Source organism: Diaphorina citri, unplaced genomic scaffold (genome assembly GCF_000475195.1).
Source record: "Diaphorina citri unplaced genomic scaffold, Diaci psyllid genome assembly version 1.1 scaffold134, whole genome shotgun sequence".
NCBI classification, from domain to species: Eukaryota; Metazoa; Arthropoda; class Insecta; order Hemiptera; family Psyllidae; genus Diaphorina; species Diaphorina citri.
In genome coordinates, this window is record NW_007377571.1 from 263,558 (window position 1) to 288,905 (window position 25,348).

The 25,348-nt window shown below is 35.8% G+C and overlaps 1 protein-coding gene across 1 annotated transcript in view; it reads left to right on the forward strand.

Moving 5' to 3' along the window:
* Nucleotides 1-25,348, forward strand: part of LOC103504818 (agrin-like) — a 45,653-nt gene that overhangs the window by 17,455 nt on the left and 2,850 nt on the right. Inside the window, exons 6-16 of the mRNA XM_026820261.1 lie at nt 10,514-10,569; nt 10,755-10,858; nt 12,182-12,219; nt 12,675-12,797; nt 13,472-13,618; nt 16,426-16,572; nt 20,428-20,561; nt 21,813-21,896; nt 22,298-22,454; nt 24,177-24,326; nt 24,808-24,975. Coding sequence (XP_026676062.1) covers nt 10,514-10,569; nt 10,755-10,858; nt 12,182-12,219; nt 12,675-12,797; nt 13,472-13,618; nt 16,426-16,572; nt 20,428-20,561; nt 21,813-21,896; nt 22,298-22,454; nt 24,177-24,326; nt 24,808-24,975 — 1,308 coding nt within the window. The remainder of the gene's footprint in view (nt 1-10,513; nt 10,570-10,754; nt 10,859-12,181; nt 12,220-12,674; nt 12,798-13,471; nt 13,619-16,425; nt 16,573-20,427; nt 20,562-21,812; nt 21,897-22,297; nt 22,455-24,176; nt 24,327-24,807; nt 24,976-25,348) is intronic.

Here is a 25,348-nt window from a genome sequence, read left to right on the forward strand (position 1 = left end):
GCGTCTTCTGTTTTTTATTTAGAATTTTTTAATTACTCTACCTACCAATTTACGTTTTTAATGTCTTTTTTTCCCTACTCGTTTTCAATTTGTCTAGTTAATCTACGTAAATTTAGGTTCATATCTACGTAGCGTCATCTATGGTAAAATACCTACCTCTATAAATAAATCAAAAGTAACGAGGCTCCATCATCCTACTTGCGGGTAGCATTGCCATTCACAGAGTAATTATTACTGAAAGCTGAGGATTGGTCGTGGTAAGATGACGTATTTAGACATCTATAAAAATCCTTACAACTTAGCTCCAAGAACTACAAGTATGGCGAGAAGAAAGTTCCCTGTGGTTTACCTTATATTAATAGGTAATTGCTAATTATTGTTATTCATTGCGCGGATTCTTGCTGTCTACTTAAATGGAATGCAGGAGGCCAAGACATGAGGACTCCTCTGTAAATGAAAGTTGAGTAATGGAAGAAATCAACATTATCAATCTAGTCGACATTATGTCTGACGAGTGAAGGCGTCTTCTGTTTTTTATTTAGAATTTTTTAATTACTCTACCTACCAATTTACTTTTTAATGTCTTTTTTTCCCGACTAGTTTTCAATTTGTCTAGTTGATCTACGTAAATTTAGGTTCATATCTACGTAGCGTAGGTACGTATACGAGTAAGTACTCTTTTTATGTACCTAATTATGTGAGTTCAAAATCGTACCTTTAAGGTTCTCTAATTATTAGGTATAGATAAGTAGGTACTTAAGATTCTTAAGAAGTTGAGAACCTATTTTTTTAATTCGTCATTTAGTACGTACCTACTTGTGCATTTCTTGGCATTAAAAAAGTGGAAGGTTTCTTTGTGAGATCCAATTGACATTCAGAAACTCCGACACTACCGACTCAGAATTAGGCTGTCTATTTCAGCTAAAATTTTCTGTGACATTTAATCAATACATACCTCCCTATTTAAATAGTAATTTACTAGCATGTACTAATCTCAAGTCAAACCTAGTGCATATTGGGTGTTATTATATTGGAATCTAGTATGAAATCTGAATATTTCAGCTCATTAGCTCCCGTGCGAGTCTTCTGAAACTAATCAAAATTCAAAGCACGAAAACCGCTAAGAAGTCATGTGACAGCAGTTCTATGGCGTTTTGTGTGGTGAATGCAGACGGTTGCGTTCCTAATGGAGCCAAAACCCATAATAGAATAGAATAAAATTATGTACTTGAACATTTCTAATGTATGTACACTTACCTACGTACCAAACGTTTTGAAATACATAAAATCAATACCTAATTATGGTTATTTATTCATAATGAGAAACGTATTGTAAGTGAAAATCAATATGGACAGGACAAATAGTCAAGACGTCAGTGGTACTGTCGATTGTTATTCAGAGACATAAACACACTGGCACAAATGCGTCAATCGTCAGTTCCCCATGTTACCAGGTCCTCAATAGTTCAAGTAAAATGCCATAAAGAACGACCTAGGGAGAATGCTTAGGGTACTGATCTGATTGGAGTTATGACATCTCCACCATTCTGATAGGAGTTATGACATCTCCACTAATTTGATTGGAAAAATGACATATTCACCAATTTAATTGGAGAAATGACATCTCCACCAATTTGGTTGGAGTTATGGCATCTCCACTAATTAAACATTTGGTTTTCCCGCGACTTGTTCAACATCTTTAATCTTGTAGACTCTCGGAATAAATTTCCGTGTACATGTACATGAAAATAAGATATCTCCACCACTGAAATACATGGTGTGAGTATTACCACCTTAGTCGTTCCAAGTTCACGCTCTTTTCACTCAGAAATAAAATGAAGGTGAGCAAATTTCTTCAATTTCTTCTTCGCTGATTGCCGGCACAATTTTATAGTCAAGATTGTGTGATGGAAGAGCGGTTCTCAATTGTCATCAGGTTGCTTCTTGTAGGAGAACTTAAAAGAGGTTTGATAGTTTCTATTGTACAGAAAATAAATATACACCACAATTTTCCTCAAAGGTATTCATATTCTCTTTAATACCACTGTTCATTTCCTTGTGGATAAAGGATAGATTTCCAAGTTTGTTTCCTTTTGATTTTCATTATCTTCGCAGTTTTTTTACTAATTAAACATTTGGTTTTCCCGCGACTTGTTCAACATCTTTAATCTTGTAGACTCTCGGTATAAATTTCCATGTACATGAAAATAAGATATCTCCACCACTGAAATACATGGTGTGAGTATTACCACCTTAGTCGTTCCAAGTTCACGCTCTTTTCACTCAGAAATAAAATGAAGGTGAGCAAATTTCTTCAATTTCTTCTTCGCTGATTGCCGGCACAATTTTATAGTCAAGATCATGTGATGGTGTAAGAATGAGACTGAAAAGTCCCTTTACTCCCGCAGTCTAAACATCAATATGATTCAGTCCTAAATTTACATTCAATTGTAGATGCAAGTTAAGCTCAAGCTTTTGGAGATGGGCGTGTATTAAAAACTTACTGTCAAAGTTCAATCATGACATCATGAGTGTTCAAAGATCGTGTATTTATTTCCTTTTTTAAGACCTAGGAAGTAGTTTTATAGTCTTTTATGAGCCCATCAGTTCGAGTTTATCTCTCCAACTTTGAGTTTTATAAAACTCATCAAGTCATCATACATTCCTAAAGATGAAGACAACACTCAGGTAACGGTGATGTCCGGAAGTAGCAAGAGATTAAGTTATACAATATTTTGTGAGTTGCGGGATAAAATTAATAAAAGCTAGATTATGACAGAAGAAATTAATCATAAAAAATAGAGATCTTGCTCATAAACAAACCTACATGGAAGAATTACGTAGACGAGGTTTAGGTTTAGACAGAGCTTCCATTGGTCTAACGTCTACGGATATAGATCCTCGTCTTATACTTACTTAAAGGTAGAGGTAGGAAAGCGAACACAAAAAATCTCGGAATCAGCCAAGAAGTCTGTTAATAGCCATAACAGATTCATAGATACAATCGTCCATAAACCTCTCCCTATTGCCTGGATTGCCTACTCTTACAAACGTGACTGGCACTAATGTTCATCACAGGTACGGATATTACGATTGAGGAACTTGGGGCTAGATAAAACCGCAAGAATTTATTCCGCATACCCAAGGTATCTCTGGGTCCCTAGTCGTAAGACCTAGGCCATGGTAATGAACTAATGACAGTTGAACGAAGAAGATAAATTGAACGGCAAAAGTTCCAGACAAGTTTATGATACACTTTTCAAGTACCAATTATTTTTAATCCTTTACTGTCATTATCATCATCTTCATGTTACCAAAAGTCTCCATTTGCATCAATTTTTCATTCTTTTGATTCCACTATCTACTTGTAGGCGGGTAATTTATGATACACTTTTCAAGTACCAATTATTATTATTCCTTTACTATCATTATCATCATCTTCATGTTACCAAAAGTCTCCATTTGCATCAATTTTTCATTCTTTTGATTCCACTATCTACTTGTAGGCGGGTACATCTAACATCTTTATGGATAGCATGTGGTCTATCAAGAATCTTAATAGCTTTATGAAATATCTGACGCTCTTCTTGTATAACAGTTTGAACTTTGAGGTCAGACACATCGTGTGGTGTCGATTTGTTTGCTCTTGTCGACTGGTCTTCGCAATTTAACATCATTCCGACGACCCTAGCTGATTTGGTGCTAACGTAAGATCAGTTGCGAATTTCAACAGAACTACATAATATATGATGGAATAGTATAAGTACCTTGGTTATACTGCTGTCACAAGTATAGTCCTTTGCTGAAGCAGTCGAGGCACTTTTCATATGTAGTTTGCAAATCTATTTCTTTTGCGAAATATTACTAATTAAATGGTTTAGGAAACCTCAAGACCCAGCGGGCTACCCTGGGGTTATTTTGGTATTCTATGTTGATCAGACGTTTCAACCTTAATCTTGTACATATCTACTGATGTCACTTACACATCCTCTATATTCACGTCTATATAGCAAGAGCTCTATTTACTGCAATTTTGGCAAGTTGCATTCGTTTTTATGGATTTCCTTGTTTCTCTATCATATCATAAGTTAAATTCCAAGTATGGACAAAACTAACCGTTTCATTCCCTTCTAAAAGTTCTCTATCATCTGCAAAGTGACCTGTGGATAAAATTACCTCCAACCTTATTTTTCTATAGTACTTATTTTTTACAATCAATGCTACTCATACTTTCATTTTGCATTGTTAGGAATGTTCTATTGTGCTATTCAGTTTCACGATTGGTACTTTACTATCCATTATGTATTTTACTCTTTTGAACTTTTTGTTTGCTTTTTGGTATGTCCAACTTCTGAAGCACATAATTACTCGGAATGCTTTGCTTTTTTTGCAGTGGATGAAAAGTAAATCTATACATTCGCTTGCTTTGGCTAGTTGAATTTACTATTTTAGTAATGCTGTTAGTCTTAGCATCACGTTTTCAGTTCGATTCGGTAGGTTACCTAGGTGCATAAGATCCGTGCTTCTTACAATTGGATTTGGTTGGAGATTTTCAATGGTTTGAAAAAGTGTACCTATGAATCTACTTTTTTGCTTTTTTTGCAGTGGATGAAAAGTAAATCCATACATTCGCTTGCTTTGGCTAGTTGAATTTACTATTTTACTAATGCTGTTAGTCTTAGCATCACGTTTTCAGTTCAATTCGGTAGGTTACCTAGGTGCTTAAGATCCGTGCTTCTTACAATTGGATTTGGTTGGAGATTTTCAATGGTTTGAAAAAGTGTACCTATGAATCTACTTTGTCATTTGACGGTCTTTATCGCTTAGTTCTTTGAAACCTAATGAGTAGTAAAAACACAACATACTTTCTTGTACAGTTTTAACTGTTGTTAATTTGCCCTACATCCTAGATAGAGCTCCGAGATAGTGTCAAGAACAGAGCACAAAGAGAGAGAGAGAGAGAGAGAGAGAGAGAGAGAGAGAGAGATTTGAGGTTCACCTACTTGGATGAAAAGGCAAATATTCCCTCCCTCCTCTTTTCCTGAATTAGAAAATTCGGAATTTTGGTCACATCCACTAAAAAACTCGCACGAATACTTTCCTATTCTCTCTTTATTGTGTGTGTGGTGTGTGGAAATTTTAGCATTTTTAGCACATCCACTAAACCCTATCCCCTATCAATTCTTATCTTACCTCTTTTTTTTAGTCTTTTATCCCGTATTAAAAAATTTGGTTATTGTGGCAGCCATCAACTCTCCTTCTTCTTCCTTTTCTTCTTCGTCTTCTTCATCTTCCATATTTACCGTGACTTCCAAAATTTAGAAGTAGAAGCTTTTGGAATAAAAAAGACCTTTATTAGAAAATGGTGTACCGACTTAGGAGACGTTTTTTTTGTCTTTTTCGGTGAGAGATTTCACGATTCGTCTGGAGAAATTCCCTAAGCAATAATGTCAAATATAAAAGAAGAAAACAATGGACTAAATATTTGGACGACGTGAAAAAGGTCAAAATAAACATTGACAATATAAAAATAAAAGTCTACAAGCAGGCACTGCTCTCGAAGTCAATGGAGTAGAAAAATTAAATTAGTCTTTCAGCTTTTTTTCTGTTTGTTGGTTGTTATGTTTTACGTCTAAAAAACACAGGATATGAGCCAGAATGATAAGTGTTCCGAAACCATGGATAGAAAATTCAAGAAGCTAGATAGGAAACAGATATAAAACACGAGTTTATATCGTACGTCAGGTACAAGATAGAGCAGTAGATATAATAGAGAAATGATAAGATGATAGTGTTTCAGCAAATATAGATACGGTGTGGTATAGATACAGGATATGAGCCAGAATGATAAGTGTTCCGAAACCAAGGATAGAAAATTCAAGAAGCTAGATAGGAAACAGATATAAAACACGAGTTTATATCGCACGTCAGGTACAAGATAGAGCAGTAGATATAATAGAGAAATGATAAGATGATAGTGTTTCAGCAAATATAGATACGGTGTGGTATAGAGATAGAGACAGGCTTGGATTTCCTATCAGGAAATTAGACCATGACCTAGGTCACTGAGAAGGAAGAACCAATTTGATGAAAGGAATTACCTACCGTAGATGGAGAAGAAGACGTAGTGGAAAATGGAAAAACAGTAGCAAACCTTAAGAAAAACCAATTTCCATGGACCCATTTTTAGGTCCTTCTAAAACCATATTCCTCGCTTAGATTTGGGACCGATAAATAATTCACTTGGAATTCAGGGGAGAAAGGAAAGAGAATCTTACATTTCCCCTTCTACCTCTTAATCATTAGTACAATAAATTATTGAACTTTCTAAATTGCTTTCTTCCCCCCATTTTCCTAGCCCAGATAAAAAACCGAAGATATAACGTAGGTACTCGTACTTTCAACCGAATATATAACGTACTCGTCTAACCAAGATATAACGAATTTGTCTAACCAAGATATAACGAATTTGTATTACCAAGATATAACGAATTTGTTCCAAGATATAAAGAATTTGTCTAGCCAAGATGTAACGGATTTGTCTAACCAAGATATAACGAATTTTCAGATCCTTGTGACTCACTCACTTGCACAGCGCCAGAAATCTGTCGCCTCAGTAGTATTTAGTCAAAGGTACCAAACTACTTCAGAGGTAAGTGAAAATAAATTCCCGTTTCAGGTTCCACCTTTGATTATAAATCGGTCAGTTAGCTAGTTGAAAGTTACTCAGCCAGCTTTAGTAGTAGAAAACCTTTAACAGATAATTTAAAAAACAATCGGCCAAGATCACTTGAACCCAAAATTCCGACCTTCTATGAAAGCTATAAAATCTAATTCGACCCGGAATTCTTCGTTTTTCAGGTGAAACTGGGCCCTGTTCGTCAAATCCATGTCGAAACGACGGTCATTGTGTGGTCAAAAACGGCAAAGCAGTGTGCAAATGTCCCTCCTGTTCTGCAGAATACAATCCGGTGTGTGGCTCAGATGGCATTTCCTACGAGAACGAGTGTAAATTGAACCTAGAGGCGTGTCAACATTCGAGGCAAATCAGTGTGCTTTATATTGGGCTGTGTAGTAAGTATTTGAAAATGAAATTTCTCTCCCTAGCAAGAAAACATTTACGAGTAGGCAAAACATGAAACATGAAATACCTATTCAAATTCACACATACCTACATGTTATGTACCTACCTACCTATATTGCACCAATTTTAATTATCATTTTATTTAATTTTTCCCCCTTCAAAATCTATACCTCTTTCCGGTTTCGTAGAGGTTTACTAAGGGAAATCGACAAAGCAAGACAAGAAAATGAAATCCCACCTGGGAAACTTCAAAGTTGAAGGCCCAGAGACTTCAGCTATTGTCAAAGTAATGAAAGATTTGCCATTATGAAAGTACGCCTCGCTTTTTACTTTTTTTTACAATGAGAGACATCCGGCCACCATTATATTGGCAATTGTTTGCCAACACCATACTTCAATTCCTTATAATTGCATTCCTAGTCACTGTTACGTCAAATTGTAGGTAAGTACTTGATATCCCAAGATTAGTACAAGGTTCAAATATAAGTGCACATGTTATCGACCTGGAAAAAAAAAAGAAGATACTTACCTTGAATCTGCACTGGAACTGAATGAAAACGTCCAAGACAAATTACCGTCATTCACCTATTAGTGCACACGATACAATACTTATATCTCGGATTATCGTTCTCGTCCAAGAGGAAGGAAGAATGAAAGTATCAAGAAAGATAATACTCGGTCGGTACACGCTGATAACGGTTTTAGAATGTATGCATTTAAATTTTCCCTAGAAAACATTTATGAGTAGGCAAAACATGAAATATATTCTAATTCACACATACATATTATGTACCTATATGTCCCCCCTTCAAAATGTATACCTTTTTCCGGTCCTGTAGAGGTGTGCTAAGGGAAATCGACAATGCAAAACAAGTAAATGAAATCCCACCTGGGAAACTTCAAAGTTGAAATCCCAGAGACTTCAGCTATTGTCAAAGTAATGAAAGATTTGCCATTATGATAGTACATACCTACGCCTCGCTTTTTACTTTTTTACAATGAGAGACATCCGGCCACCATTATATTGGCAATTGTTTGCCAACACCATTCTTCAATTCCTCATAATTGCATTCCTAGTCACTGTTACGTCAAATTGTAGGTAAGTACCTACTAGATATCCCAAGATTAGTACAAGGTTCAAATATAAGGGCACATGTTATCGACCTGGAAAAAAAAGAAGATACTTACCTTGAATCTGCACTGGATGACTGGAACTGAATGAAAACGTCCAAGACAAATTACCGTCATTCACCTATTAGTGAACACGATACAATACTTATACCTTGGATTATCCTTCTCGTCCAAGAGGAAGGAAGAATGAAAGTATCAAGAAAGATAATACTCGGTCGGTACACGCTGATAACGGTTTTAGAATGTATGCAAAAAACAAAGTACCTTTCTTCTAATGCAGATCAAATAATTACATGCATAAACTCTTACAAATCCAATAAGTTTTCATCCCACGATGTATGACCGAGATGTTATTGATCGATTATCTTTTCATTGATCTTGCAATCAATCTTTTGAGTTGAGTGTACCCACGACAAGATACAGGTGTTTACCTTACTCACCTTGGATCTGCATTGGAAGCAAATCAAAGTAGGCAAGACAAACCACCCACTCATTAGATTGCATAAGATTTACTAGCGTCTAATGAACACTTGTGAGATGACAAAGATTGCATAATCCAATCGAACAATTTGACAAAGGACATCTTAAACATTGCATAAGATTTACTAGCGTCTAATGAACACTTGTGAGATGACAAAGATTGCATAATCCAATCGAACAATTTGACAAAGGACATCTCATTGGAATGACAAGAGTTCTCAATCAACCTGAAATGTGTGGGCAATTCATGAATAACATTGAACTGTGAAAAGATTTATTCAGCGGAGAAATGACAGAACGATGATTGGCTGTGATTGTACGCAGTTGTTCAAGATGATATAAAGCATTGTTAGCGAATGAATGAAAAGTGTGAAGGTGTTTTGTGTGATGTAAAAACATGCCATTCATATTAGAGTTGTAGCTTGTACTCATGTAGTAATAATGTACTCGGGAGATAAAGAAATATGCAACATGTTTGCACACTGGACATGCTAATTCCATTCTCTGAAGGATACTTGCTTGTATAAATGTATATTTTTTATCTGAGAAGAATATTATGACGAATATTATGCAAAAATTTCGTTACAAGACTACCAATAAATGAGTTGTTGCCAGTCTGTCTCGATAGTGAGAGTGATGATTATGTTGGCATTAATGTCAAGATTTAAGCTCTCTGAAGGATACTTGCTTGTAAATGTATTTTTTTTTTTTATCTCAGAAGATTATTATGACGAATATTATGCAAAAATTTGGTTACAAGACTACCAATAAATGAGTTGTTGCCAGTCTGTCTCGATAGTGAGAGTGATGATTATGTTGGCATTAATGTCAAGATTTAAGAGAAATTTAATGTCAGTGTCTCGGACTTGTAAATTATAACTGTTGGTAGTGTTGTGAGGATATTGGTTGGCAGAACAAAGATTGGGATTGAAAATATCAACAGGGATTAGTGAAGGACGGTCGATCAATTAAAATTTATCTATATTTATGATACATGTGATGGAAGAGCGGTTCTCAACATCAGGTTGCTTCTTGTAGGAGAACTTAAAAGAAGTTTGATAGTTTCTGTTGTACAGAAAATAAATATACACCACAATTTTCCTCAAAGGTATTCATATTCTCTTTAATACCACTGTTCATTTCCTTGTGGATAAAGGATAGATTTCCAAGTTTGTTTCCTTTTGATTTTCATTATCTTCGCAGTTTTTTTTTCGAATCTATGTAAAAATAATGTAAATTTCTTTAGTACCTAATAAATTTCAACTTTAACGGTGGTACGAAAAAGAAAACTTGTTTTGGAAACGCTGTGATCTAACAGTTCTACTGAGCTGAAAACAGAGTAATCTTACAATGACCTCTGTGGAAGTTTACAGCGTTTCATTGAGGCAAATTACACTGAAATGTACCACACAAAACTTTTACCAAGAAGCCAAAGGAAAGTGTAAGAACACCCAGTGGAGTGGTGGATAAGGTGGACTTGTAACCAAGGTATTCGCCGTTCGAGATCTTCAACACCATATTATGACGGAATATGACGGTTATGCCTGTTAGACTAGAAGATAACATATTTATACTGCCAACATAGGACTGAAAAGTCCCTTTACTCCCGCAGTCTAAACAAGGTCTTATATGTAAGTATACTTAATTGGTAATAACTAATAAATAATGGTATGACATCGTTCGTGTTTTGGTAAGGGGCAATGTTATAAATAGTCGAAAATAATGTACTCAGTTTGTAACCCCTCCAACAGCCTCGACGTTTCTTAACAGCAGTGTTCTCTTCAAATACGTAACCACAAATTACCTTTTTTCCCACAGGAATGGAAGTTAAACCTTGCAATGGCGAACCCCCGGTTATTAATTTGCAGACAGGAGTAGTCTAATAATATCCTAAATACCTACCTACCTATATCTTTCCTAATCTTTGCTTTTCAGCTTTGTAGAGTTTCGTTTCAATCTGGGCAATGGTATCGTAATCCTTACTTCCCCTCAACGTATTGTACACACCCATTTTCACCGAATCATAGCGAAGCGCTATCATCGTGATGGCTTACTACAGCTGGATAGCGCTGAGACTGTAGGGGGTCAATCGCAGGGAACTCTGAAAGCTTTGGACCTCTCGGATAAAGCCTACGTGGGACTGGTCCCGGATGCTGTTCCGAAGTAAGTTGAGAGATTAATTTCCGTGTCCACTTCTCAAATAAGTCGCATACCTACATCTACGGATATTACGATTGAGGAACTTGGGGCTAGATAAAACCGCAAGAATTTATTCCGCATACCCAAGGTATCTCTTGGTCCCTAGTCGTAAGACCTAGGCCATGGTAATGAACTAATGACAGTTGAACGAAGAAGATAAATTGAACGGCAAAAGTTCCAGACAAAAGGTAAATGAACTTTGATTCAAGTCTGTAAGACCAGGGCAGAGGATACTCTGCTGCTAGTTAGACTCTCATGTTTTTGCTGGGTGATTCAAGGTTCTGTATACTGAAATTCTAAAAGCCTCACTGCCAAAGAAACAGTTCTGTTTTCAGTTAATCATATTCTACGAGATTTATTTTCAAATAAAAGTCCAAGTCCTTATTCAAACAGTAGGTACCTCATACTTAGAAGTGTGACTGTACCAAGCCTTATTCTTTACTAACGCATTTATTATAATCTTCCTCTTGACAACAGTTATTCTTATTAAACTAATCAATAGCTACATAGATATTATTATTCAAAGTGACAGATCCAATCTGATGTGATATAAGACACGTCAATATTATGATCAAATAAAAATTAAGCGATTAAAAAAGATCGTATGAAACAGCAACAAATTAATACAGCTTCCAACTTCTACAATGGTTGACAACCAAAACAAATGGAAGGTGGTTGACTTGGAATTGGATTTCTGTATTCGGTACCAACATTATTGGATTTGATATTTGAATAAGAATCAGGAGTTCTATAGTCTAGGCGTCTTATTGACAATACTACACAATGGTTGACAACCAAAACAAATGGAAGGTGGTTGACTTGGAATCGGGTTTCTGTATTCGGTACCAACATTATTGGATTTGATATTTGAATAAGAATCAGGAGTTCTATAGTCTAGGCGTCTTATTGACAATACTATTTATCTTGGTTTGAAAAAATCTGCCTACTACACAGCCTGTTCTTGGACTTTTGTTTTGCATTCGATTTTTGGGAGCTACAAGGATCCATCAGAAGTACAATCCTTTCAACCACCGATACCTAATTCATAGGTACAGCCTTTTCTTGGACTTTTGTTTTGCATTCGATTTTTGGGAGCTACAAGGATCCATCAGAAGTACAATCCTTTCAACCACCGATACCTAATTCACTGTTTTGATAAACTTCATACAAGATTCACTTGGTATTAATAAAACTTTCAAGAAGAATAATAAGTAACAACTACTTGTGTAGGTACATACGAGTACATACTAATGATATAAATGTAGGTAACTATATTTTCCCCACTAGACTCAGAATGAGTGACTCAGACTCTTACATTGTAGATTGTAGGGAGAGCTAGAGTAAATATACTACAAGTAGGTAACCATTATTACATAAAACTATGAAAACACTAGGAGATTAGGATTATAGATAAGCTAAATTATAAGTTACGCTAGATAAACATGACGCTAAATTTTAACTGGCCATCCCAACAGCAGAAATAGATGTTTTAGGACCTAGCCAGCTAGCAGACCTATTCTATTTAATTGTTTGATGTAATCTCTTGGCAATCAAATTTGCTGCTTGCCACTCTCACTATTTCCAAGTGACTATCACTACTTGGACTGCAAAGCATAAGTCCCTGGATAGACGGCCGATCAGTACATTTCTCGAGCTCCGGGCCGCGGACACTTTTCACTTTTATTGAATAAAATAGGTACGAGTAGAACTTTTTATGGATCCATTGAATTTGACCAAAATATATATAATTTCTTTTCGATTGATTTTTTTTTTTCTACAGATTCTGGGATTTATCTCAAGAGTTGTCTGGATTCCTGGTACGGTTGTTGTCCAGATAATAAAACTTTAGCCCAGGGCCCTGACAATGCAGGATGTCCCTCGACTTGTGGATGTAACAAATTAGGTAAGTAATAACTACTACTTTTGGGATCTACTCGTATCTTTTGGGAAGTATCAACTATCTTTGGGGTATTAACTACTTTTGGGAAGAACTTCTCCAATACAAAGCAAAACATATCTACCGTCACGTCAATACAAGACTACAAACATGGAATGTATACCAGTATATCTACTCTATCAGATACTCTATTTGATCTTTTCTATACTAGAAAAGAATTTATAGGTTTGAACCTAATTTTAACAAAAGAAAAGGGCATTCCCTTTGACTCAATTTGCATAGCTGCGAAGTCCCGTCTCATCACATGCCTTCAGGCACACTCCATTTGTCAAGTGTCTAGGTTTTCCTTGTCCTTGGGATCAACTAATGAAAATTTGTAATGAAAGAATAAGTTGAAACAATACACCACCAATTCCATAAATCACTTAGAAAAGGGACCGAAAGCCCAACGGAGATTTCGAATCACTCTGATATGAAACCTAGGCAAACAATTAATGTAATTATTAGTGGATGTGACAAAACTTCCAGTTGTAAATAATGTACTCTTTATTAGTGGAGATGTCAAAATCACTTATTCAAAAAGTCCCGTCGGTTGCCCTAAATTCCCGAAACGTACTAATCCAGTGCCTTAACCTAATTTTGCCTGTTCTGATGTTCTATTCTGTCCTGGAAATTTTCAGGTTCCACTGAAGACGCCTGTATAGAAGATACAGAGCAATGTAAATGTAAGCAAGGTGTGGGGGGTCTCAAGTGTGACCGCTGTGAACCAGGGTATTGGGGACTGTCCAAAATATCATCCTATGCACCCGATATTGATGGATGTTTGAGTAAGTAAATTTCGAAAAACTTTCATATTTTTTCTCGGTTTTTGTACGGCCGCCGACTATGTGTTGGACACACTTTTACTATCGCACATTTCTGTGGAGCTTTTAGCCACGGACTATACATAGGCTCAGTTCTGACTAAAGTAAATACAGTCTCTGTAAAGACAGAGTGCAATTAGCAGAATAATTAGTAGAGAATCCTGTGGGGCTACAGAGCACAGAACCTGCCTGTTGTCCATAACAATAAACTTGACTGACAAGGCAAGAGTCTTCAGTACTGCACACACAATAGAGATTATTGGTTCTTCACTCTTGAGGTCATTAAAATACTCCGATTAATTTTTTTACCGACTAGGTATTTATTCACTTACATAGGATAGAGGTCATTAAAATTCTTCGATTAAAAGTTTTCAAATCCTTGGTCTTCTTTGTCGTTTGTATCCACAACATGAACTGCTTTTGATGCTGTCCATATTTACCTGGATTTTTTTTTTGTCCAAGAAATCAGACCGTGTTTGAAAAAGTCTTATATCCCAAACACGTGATCTTTTTACTCGATTTTTATTCACTTAGATGGTGATGAACCTCTTAAGCTATCTTTTTTCTCTCTCACTGCGTGGACAAATCTCATGGCTAATTACATGTATGTACACTTACCTACGTACCAAACGTTTTGAAATACATAAAATCAATACCTAATTATGGTTATTTATTCATAATGAGAAACGTATTGTAAGTGAAAATCAATATGGACAGGACAAATAGTCAAGACGTCAGTGGTACTGTCGATTGTTATTCAGAGACATAAACACACTGGCACAAATGCGTCAATCGTCAGTTCCCCATGTTACCAGGTCCTCAATAGTTCAAGTAAAATGCCATAAAGAACGACCTAGGGAGAATGCTTAGGGTACTGATCTGATTGGAGTTATGACATCTCCACCATTCTGATAGGAGTTATGACATCTCCACTAATTTGATTGGAAAAATGACATATTCACCAATTTAATTGGAGAAATGACATCTCCACCAATTTGGTTGGAGTTATGGCATCTCCACTAATTAAACATTTGGTTTGCTAATTACAGAGGATGTGACCAAGGTATTCAAGAGGTTCACTCTCAAAGTATACAATAAGTACTAATACACCCATGCACAGGAAAATCTACATAGGACTTATCTGCAGGAATCTTCAATCTTAATTATTATTATTTGCTATTATTAACTATTCTAACACAGTATTGCTTCCTTTCAAGATATTGTTTCTTCAGAGTCTCTTATCGTCGTGTTTGTATAGGCCATATCCTTATCTCAGTGAGTTATTGGTTCTTCACTCTTGAGGTCATTAAAATACTCCGATTAATTTTTTTTACCGACTAGGTATTTATTCACTTACATAGGATAGAGGTCATTAAAATTCTTCGTTTAAAAGTTTTCAAATCCTTGGTCTTCTTTCTCGTTTGTATCCACAACATGAACTGCTTTTGATGCTGTCCATATTTACCTGGATTTTTTTTTTGTCCAAGAAATCAGACCGTGTTTGAAAAAGTCTTATATCCCAAACACGTGATCTTTTTACTCGATTTTTATTCACTTAGATGGTGATGAACCTCTTAAGCTATCTTTTTTCTCTCTCACTGCGTGGACAAATCTCATGACTAATTACAGAGGATGTGACCAAGGTATTCAAGAGGTTTACTCTCAAAGTATACAATAAGTACTAATACACCCATGCACAGGAAAATCTACATAGAACTTATCTGCAGGAATCTTCAATCTTAATTATTATTTGCTATTATTAACTATCCTAACACAGTATTGCTTCCTTTCAAGATATTGTTTCTTCAGAGTCTCTTATCGTCGTGTTTGTATAGGCCATATCCTTATCTCAGTGAAAGTTGCCCATGTTACCAGGTCCTCAATATTCAAGTAAAATGCCATAAAGAACGATCTAGGGAGAATGCTTAGGGTACTGATCTGATTGGAGTTATGACATCTCCACCATTCTGATAGGAGTTATGACATCTCCACTAATTTGAATCTCAGTGAAGGATTAGGTCAAGACAAAAGCTATCACAGTGAAAAGGGAAAACCATCCTAAAGTGCTTGTCGATTTTTAGGACTTGTAGCTTTCCTACGCCTGATCTATCTGAACCAAAGCTGATTTTTCCTTATGTTTTGAATCAAATTTAGAGTTATAGAATCATTCTGTGATTCGCCACTTTAAGTGCTTGTCGATTTTTAGGACTTGTAGCTTTCCCACGCCTGATCTATCTGAACCAAAGCTGATTTTTCCTTATGTTTTGAATCAAATTTAGAGTTATAGAATCATTCTGTGATTCGCCACTTAGATTTTCTAGCCCGCTTTATGTATGAAGGTACCTTATGTTCTCACACTAGACAGAATTATCAGAGCATTCCTGAATGATAAACGTAAATATTCCGTAAATTGTTGAGCAATTGATTTTAATTTTGAACTAGCTCGGACATTTATGAACAAACGGCGGGGTTCTGAGTATCAACTTATAAAAAAAACTTCTTATAGGTATAACAAGTTTACAGTTTTGTACATAAATTACATAATTCACATAGTCAAATAGCAAATAGACAAATTGGTAATAACTCAAGTGACTTTTCGTTCCTTGTTTCCAGAATGTGGCTGCTCGCACTCTGAGTATCTACTCATAAAAAAACTACTTATAGGTATAACAAGTTTACAGTTTTGTACATAAATTACCTAATTCACATAGTCAAATAGCAAATAGACAAATTGGTAATAACTCAAGTGACTTTTCGTTCCTTGTTTCCAGAATGTGGCTGCTCGCAGTTTGGTTCTGTGCGAGAGGACTGTGAACAGATGACCGGACGGTGTGTGTGCAAACCTGGAGTGAAAGGGTCGAAATGTAACGAGTGCTTGGATCCTAATAAAAAGCTCGGTCCTAACGGATGTATGCCAGGTAAGCGAAAGCGATCTATTCACCTCGTAAATCACATTAGTTTTTCTTTAAGGTGTCAATCAGGTACGGTTTCATCCGTAAAACCCCTTAGGTAGATATAATTTTCAGAAGCTTATAATCTTTGAGATAATGAAGATCATTAAGAGGAAACCCTGAAAAGATCATTAAGGATCACATTAGTTTTTCTTTAAGGTGTCAATCAGGTACGGTTTCATCCGTAGAACCCCTTAGGTAGATATAATTTTCAGAAGCTTATAATCTTTGAGATAATGAAGATCATTAAGAGGAAACCCTGAAAAGATCATTAAGGCTAATCACCGACTACTGCATGTCATAAAAATAAACGCGTAAGGTAAAAAAACACGTCCTTGAAAGGTAGGTATATGTGTTCTTTAATGAGCAATTTATGTGTCAAAAAACTGATCTTTTTATTCTGCAAGAAAAGCTGAGCTTTTAAAGTTTATGTCATAAAAATAAACGCGTAAGGTAAAAAAACACGTCCTTGAAAGGTAGGTAGGTATATGTGTTCTTTAATGAGCAATTTATGTGTCAAAAAACTGATCTTTTTATTCTGCAAGAAAAGCTGAGCTTTTAAAGTTCTTTAAATTGGAGTTTGAATGGCAGTTTCAAAGTTTCCGTTTTCTAGGACTGCTCAGAACTTGAATTTCATGTGCCTCTCTATCAGGACCTTCAGTCTGTAGGTATACTCGTAAGAGGTATATTATGAATTCTATATCATTTCCATCACATAAAGGTAATGAGTAATTCATCAGAGATTTTGATCGTCAGTAGATTTCGATTCACCTAAGAGGAAGTCATGACTTCATGAAAGTAATAATTTCATTATTCCTTACTCCTTGGTTGGCCGTAGGCTTCAAGTTTCTATGGACAGTTCATAGCTTTTATAAGTGCCTTTATTGCATGCATGGGTTGCATGGATTATATTGCGAACTTTCTTTCGTAATGATTACTCTCTCATCGATTTTATTTATTGTGAATAGATCTGAAGAGCTGACTGCGTTCATAAGACTAATAGCTGGAGGATGAAGAGTTGAGGACGCGGTAGGTTTAGCACAGTAGGTTGCCATCAGTGGTATAAGATTGATATTGGCCTGAACAGTGAACACTTTGTTATTTGCATAATCTCGTTTTAGGCAATTTATTATTAGGTATTATTATATCATTATTTTTTTATTTATACTCGTTTTTTTCTTAATTTAGAGGAAATCTGTCACTGTCATCAATAAAATTATTATTATTCGAATCTATGTAAAAATAATGTAAATTTCTTTAGTACCTAATAAATTCCAACTTTAACGGTGCCGATGATGGTACGAAAAAGAAAACTTGTTTTGGAAACGCTGTGATCTAACAGTTCTACTGAGCTGAAAACAGAGTAATCTTACAATGACCTCTGTGGAACTGTACAGCGCTTCGTTGAGGCAAATTACACTGAAATGAAATGCAATCTTGGTGGCAAAGTCATCAAATAACTTTTACCAAGAAGCCAAAGGAAAGTGTAAGAACACCCAGTGGAGTGGTGGATAAGGTAGACTTGTAACTAAGGTATTCGCCGTTCGAGACCTTTAACACCATTTTATGACGGAATTTGACGGTTATGCCTGGTAGTTGGACGTTAGACTAAAATAGAAGATAACATGTTTATACTGCCAGCATAGGACTGAAAAGTCCCTTTACTCCGGCAGTCTAAGGTCTTATATGTAAGTATACTTAATTGGTAATAACTAATAAATAATGGTATGACATCGTTCGTGTTTTGGTAAGGGGCAATGTTATAAATAGTCGAAAATAGTGTACTCAGTTTGTAACCCCTCCAACAGCCTCGACGTTTCTTAACAGCAATGTTCTCTCCAAATACCTAACCACAAATTACCTTTTTTCCCACAGGAATGGAAGTTAAACCTTGCAATGGCGAACCCCCGGTTATTAATTTGCAGACAGGAGTAGAATTGGATTGTGGAAGTGGTGCAAACAGGGAAGATTGTCCTAGCGATGCTTATTGTCACATTACGCAGAACTTTGCCCGCTGTTGTCGAAAAGGTAAGAAAATTAACGCCACTAATTAATAGAATATTATTGTTGTTGTTGTTGTTGTTGTTGTTGTTGTTGTTGTTGTTGTTGTTGTTGTAGCAGTAATTGCGGATCAGGACTCCTCTCCAAACTCGGTTGTTGTTGGTGTTGTTGTTGTTGTTGTTGTTGTTGTTGTTGTTTTTGTCGTTGTTGTTGTTGTTGTTGTTGTTGTTGTTGTTGTTGTTGTTGTTGTTGTTGTAGCAGTAATTGCGGATCAGGACTCCTCTCCAAACTCTTGTCCCACGGGTAGGTCCAGGAACTCAGCCACCTGTATCATCCAGAGGTCCTATTGTGCAAATTAATAGAATCGAATAGAATAGAATATCCCCTGCTTATATTGTAAGAATGAGACTGAATTAGTCCTAAATTTACATTCAATTGTAGATGCAAGTTAAGCTCAAGCTGTTGTAGATGGGCGTGTATTAAAAACTTACTGTCAAAGTTCAATCATGACATCATGAGTGTTCAAAGATCGTGTATTTATTTCCTTTTTTAAGACCTAGGAAGTAGGTAGTTTTATAGTCTTTTATGAGCCCATCAGTTCGAGTTTATCTCTCCAACTTTGAGTTTTATAAAACTCATCAAGTCATCATACATTGAACTTTCACACTATTTAGAATTTAAATGCACGTAATTTCTTGCATATTGGAAGGAAAAAAGAAACATACCTATTAGCAGTAATGAAAAGGAACAGTAAGGGACAAACTCAGAAATCATTGTGTCACAGGCTACAATGGGACTACCATTTTAAAATGCACATTTTATTTGAATATTGAACTTTCACACTATTTAGAATTTAAATGCACGTAATTTCTTGCATGTTGGAAGGAAAAAAAAAAAACATATTAGCAGTAACGAAAAGGAACAGTAAGGGACAAACTCAGAAATCATTGTGTCACAGGCTACAATGGGACTACCATTTTAAAATGCACATTTTATTTGAAGAGCTCCGTCTTATACTTACTTAAAGGTAGAGGTAGGAAAGCGAACACAAAAAATCTCGGAATCAGCCAAGAAGTCTGCTAATAGCCATAACAAATTCATAGATACAATCGTCCATAAACCTCTCCCTATTGCCTGGATTGCCTACTCTTACAAACGTGACTGGCACTAATGTTCATCACAGGTAACACTCTGTATCAGGACCTTCAGTCTGTAGGTATAAGAGGTATATTATGAATTCTATATCATTTCCATCACATAAAGGTAATGAGTAATTCATCAGAGATTTTGATCGTCAATAGATTTCGATTCACCTAAGAGGAAGTCATGACTTCATGAAAGTAATAATTTCATTATTCCTTACTCCTTGGTTGGCCGTAGGCTTCAAGTTTCTATGGACAGTTCATAGCTTTTATAAGTGCCTTTATTGCATGCATGGGTTGCATGGATTATATTGCGAACTTTCTTTCGTAATGATTACTCTCTCATCGATTTTATTTATTGTGAATAGATCTGAAGAGCTGACTGCGTTCATAAGACTAATAGCTGGAGGATGAAGAGTTGAGGACGCGGTAGGTTTAGCACAGTAGGTTGCCATCAGTGGTATAAGATTGATATTGGCCTGAACAGTGAACACTTTGTTATTTGCATAATCTCGTTTTAGGCAATTTATTATTAGGTATTATTATATCATTATTTTTTTATTTATACTCGTTTTTTTCTTAATTTAGAGGAAATCTGTCACTGTCATCAATAAAATTATTATTATTATTATTATTTTTTTGTCCGAAATTTATCAAACATCTGATTTCTCTTTTTCAGACGACACCACAACCCCTCTGGCAGACTCTTGTCGGGACAAAGAGTGCTATTTTGGGGCTAAATGCATCCAGGAAAATGGAGTGCCCAGCTGCGAATGTATCATGTCATGTCCTAAAGATGAAGACAACACTCAGGTAACGGTGATGTCCGGAAGTAGCAAGAGATTAAGTTATACAATATTTTGTGAGTTGCGGGATAAAATTAATAAAAGCTAGATTATGACAGAAGAAATTAATCATAAAAAATAGAGATCTTGCTCATAAACAAACCTACATGGAAGAATTACGTAGACGAGGTTTAGGTTTAGACAGAGCTTCCATTGGTCTAACGTCTACGGATATTACGATTGAGGAACTTGGGGCTAGATAAAACCGCAAGAATTTATTCCGCATACCCAAGGTATCTCTTGGTCCCTAGTCGTAAGACCTAGGCCATGGTAATGAACTAATGACAGTTGAACGAAGAAGATAAATTGAACGGCAAAAGTTCCAGACAAAAGGTAAATGAACTTTGATTCAAGTCTGTAAGACCAGGGCAGAGGATACTCTGCTGCTAGTTAGACTCTCATGTTTTTGCTGGGTGATTCAAGTTTCTGTATACTGAAATTCTAAAAGCCTCACTGCCAAAGAAACAGTTCTGTTTCAGTTAATCATATTCTACGAGATTTATTTTCAACTAAAAGTCCAAGTCCTTATTCAAACAGTACCTCATACTTAGAAGTGTGACTGTACCAAGCCTTATTCTTTACTAACACATTTATTATAATCTTCCTCTTGACAACAGTTATTCTTATTAAACTAATCAATAGCTACATAGATATTATTATTCAAAGTGACAGATCTCATCATCGTATTTCTATCAGAAAGAATAATGAACTATTGTTATGTGAGATCTAAAGATTAAATCTTCAAATCCGTCTTCAGATTAAGATATCATTTTTTGATCAAGAGGTAAAAAAATTAAAAAAATAATAACTTCATAATTTTCGGATGATAGAAGACTAGAGGTGCTAAAGGTTAAAACGTCAAAGAGTTTCTAGACATCATCTTCATCATTAGGTACCTACTTACGAGTATAGGTACCACATAGACATAGGTCTCATTGCGAATACTTCGCGGGTATGTAGAAAGGAATGAATCGTTAGCCATTAAAGAAAGATGCCACTAAATCTCCTGTTAATATTAACAGCTAATACCCAAAAAGACTTTAGCTATGTGATGGACTGTATTTGCTCAGATACACAGCTTTTAACTAGGGTACTAACTTGTTTCAAAAGAGGTGGGTGATAAAGAGACTTTTTAGTCCTATTCGAGCAGGATAAACAAAAGGTATATTCTATTCTGTTCTTTTCTATTCTATTCTGTTAAATTCTATTTTTGATTCAGACGGTATGTGGTAATGACGAACAGACATTTGCTTCGGAGTGTCATCTCAATCTGTATGCCTGTCGATATCGAGATATCATTTATTGATTAAGAGGTAAAAAAATTAAAGAATAATAACTTCATAATTTTCGGATGATAGAAGACTAGAGGTGCTAAAGGTCAAAACGTCCAAGAGTTGCTAGACATCATCTTCATCATTAGGTACCTACTTACGAGTATAGGTACCACATAGACATAGGTCTCATTGCGAATACTTCGCGGGTATGTAGAAAGGAATGAATCGCTAGCCATTAAAGATAGATGCCACTAAATCTCCTGTTAATATTAACACCTAATACCCAAAAAGACTTTAGCTATGTGATGGACTGTATTTGCTTAGATACACAGCTTTTAACTAGGGTACTAACTTGTTTCAAAAGAGGTGGGTGATAAAGAGACTTTTTAGTCCTATTCGAGCAGGATAAACAAAAGGTATATTCTATTCTATTCTGTTCTTTTCTAATCTATTCTGTTATATTCTATTTTTGATTCAGACGGTATGTGGTAATGACGAACAGACATTTGCTTCGGAGTGTCATCTCAATCTGTATGCCTGTCGATATCAGAAGGACATCACAGTCCAATATAATGGTGCTTGTAAAGGTAAGGCCATACATTGGGATCGAGTGGATTGGAACACATCACATGCTTTCAGGCGCACTCCATTTGTCAAGGGTCTAGGTTTTCCTTGCCCTTGGGATCAACTAATGAAAATTTGTAATGAAAGAATAAGTTGAAAAAATACACCAGAAATTCCATAAATTGAGATCTCACTTAGAAAAGGGACCGAAAGCCCAACGGAGATTTCGAATCACTCTGATATGAAACCTAGGCAAACAAATAATGTAATTATTAGTGGATGTGACAAAACTTCCAGTTGTAAATAATGTACTCTTTATTAGTGGAGATGTCAAAATCACTTATTCAAACATGGGCGTCCCGATATGAATGAATTGAAATACGTTCATTCATTGACGAATTCTACTATTCTACGTTCACGAGATTGTTCTGTTACAATTTGATCATTCACAAAGACATTTCTAGACTGTAGTAGGGGGGTCATTAGATTGACTTGTTTCAAATTAGAGTGGCATTGTGACCTTAATACACTTTACGAAACGGGTAAGTTGATTAGTATTAATCTCCTTTTTGTCCTACTGCCCAAGTCATATGGCAAAATAACCTAAGGAAATAAAGCACTGTCGTTAAGATCCAGTAAATTTAGTCTAAAAAAATTACCTTCTAAGTAGGTAACAGCCTACCATTGTCAAAATCACACCCAAAATTTTATTCTTATAAGGTCCCATTATTCTAATTGAGTAGATAGTTATGTTCTCGTTAAAGTTGGATATTATTTTTTGTAGTAGCTGCTTCTAATAATTAAAACAATCTCGAAAATTAATCAAAATTCAGTCATTCACAAAGACATTTCTAGACTGTAGTAGGGGGGTCGTTAGATTGACTTGTTTCAAATTAGAGTGGAATTGTGACCTTAATACACTTTACGAAACGGGTAAATTGATTAGTATTAATCTCCTTTTTGTCCTACTGCCCAAGTCATATGGTGAAATAACCTAAGGAAATAAAGCACTGTCGTTAAGATCTAGTAAATTTAGTCTAAAAAAGTTACCTTCTAAGTAGGTAACAGCCTACCATTGGCAAAATCAAATCCAAAATTTTATTCTTATAAGGTCCCATTATTCTAATTGAGTAGTTATGTTCTCGTTAAAGTTGGATATTATTTTTTGTAGTAGCTGCTTCTAATAATTAAAACAATCTCGAAAATTAATCAAAATTCAAAAATATTCTTAGTCTAAACGTAATAGGTGTGATATTGGTTGATTCTGGGTCACACACACATCTATCCTTGACCCTCAGAATTCTTATAGATTAAGAATGACAGATATTTATACGAACCTATTACGAAGGTGATTAGGTACACCTATTTCGCCCAACATCCCAACTTGATACATCTGATACCGAGCTGTTCAAGTTAGGTACAGCTAAGTTTGCGGACGTGGGGTCAAGTAAAACATCAAAACATAGGTCATATTTTCATTTGATTAAAATGATCGGAGACCTTATAATAGGTGTTAGGTACACCTATTTCGCCCAACATCCCAACTTGTTACATCTGATACCGAGCTGTACAAGTTAGGTACAGCTAAGTTTGCGGACGTGGGGTCAAGTAAAACATCAAAACATAGGTCATATTTTCATTTGATTAAAATGATCGGATTTTCTTAGTACCTAATAGTTTGATATTTAATAAACTATTCAAACCTCTTATTAATATTTATTTATTATTATTATTTTTTTTTTCAGCCAATGAAATTCACGGAACAGATTGGCCTAAGCCCTATTCCTTGGGCTGGACCTCTTTCGATAGATACACAAAGTCCGATGCAGACCTGAGAGTCCACTATTCTAAATCCACCAGACACATATTTGAATTGACAGAGCCACATGATCGAGGTAGGTATTTGCTGAGATAGGAATGAAAGCCTTTAAAAACCTCAACAGCCTAGGCGAGATCCTTTGACCAAACTGTTTAGTTAAAGGCGAAATAGTTTTTATGAACATCGTAACAACGCAACGGTTAGTGGTATTTTGGTCGCATTTTGGGATTTCGTAAAGAAATTATCAGGTAAGGAAGTCTCGTGAAGTTCAAAACAGATTTTTTTAAGCTTTGTTTGAAATGCCAGGTGGGTTCTCCCGAATGAGCTTTGTTTTCACTATGAGCCTTTAAGATTATAATCGACATTCATGTTGTACAACATTCCCATGTCACAGGAACCTTCTCTACGCCAAACTTCAAGTCTCGTGAAGTTCAAAACAGATTTTTTTAAGCTTTGTTTGAAATGCCAGGTGGGTTCTCCCGAATGAGCTTTCTTTTCACTATGAGCCTTTAAGATTATAATCGACATTCATGTTGTACAACATTCCCATGTCACAGGAACCTTCTCTACGCCAAACTTCATTACGGAACTCCCAATGCCTCAACTGTTGGGCGACCTTTGCCTATCGGATGCTGACTGCAAGATACCTCACAGCTTTTGTCAGTCGGGAGCATGCTCCTGTGACTTTCAGTATTTTCCGTCCAAAGATCGGCAGAAATGTGAGGGTGAGTGGATCCTATCCTATTGTTTTTTTTTTCTTTCTTTTAAGTCTCCATTTTCACGTGAACATGTCTTTTGTCGATCCCAATTTGTTTAAAAAATTTCTGTGTTCAAGTGAATTTTCCATTATAAATTCTATACAATTTTATAGTTGAAGTCATCCTTTTCTTTCTTTTTAAGTGCCTATTTTTTTCTATTTTCTTCAGCATCCCCCAATCTACGTCTGGAGGAGTCACCCTGTTTATCGCACCCTTGTCAGAATGGTGCCACTTGTCAGGATGAAGAGGATGGGTTGTTTGAGTGCCTCTGTAGTCCAGAGTTCACAGGGTACCTTTTTTTCTTTCTTTTTAAGTGCCTATTTTTTTTCTATTTTCATCA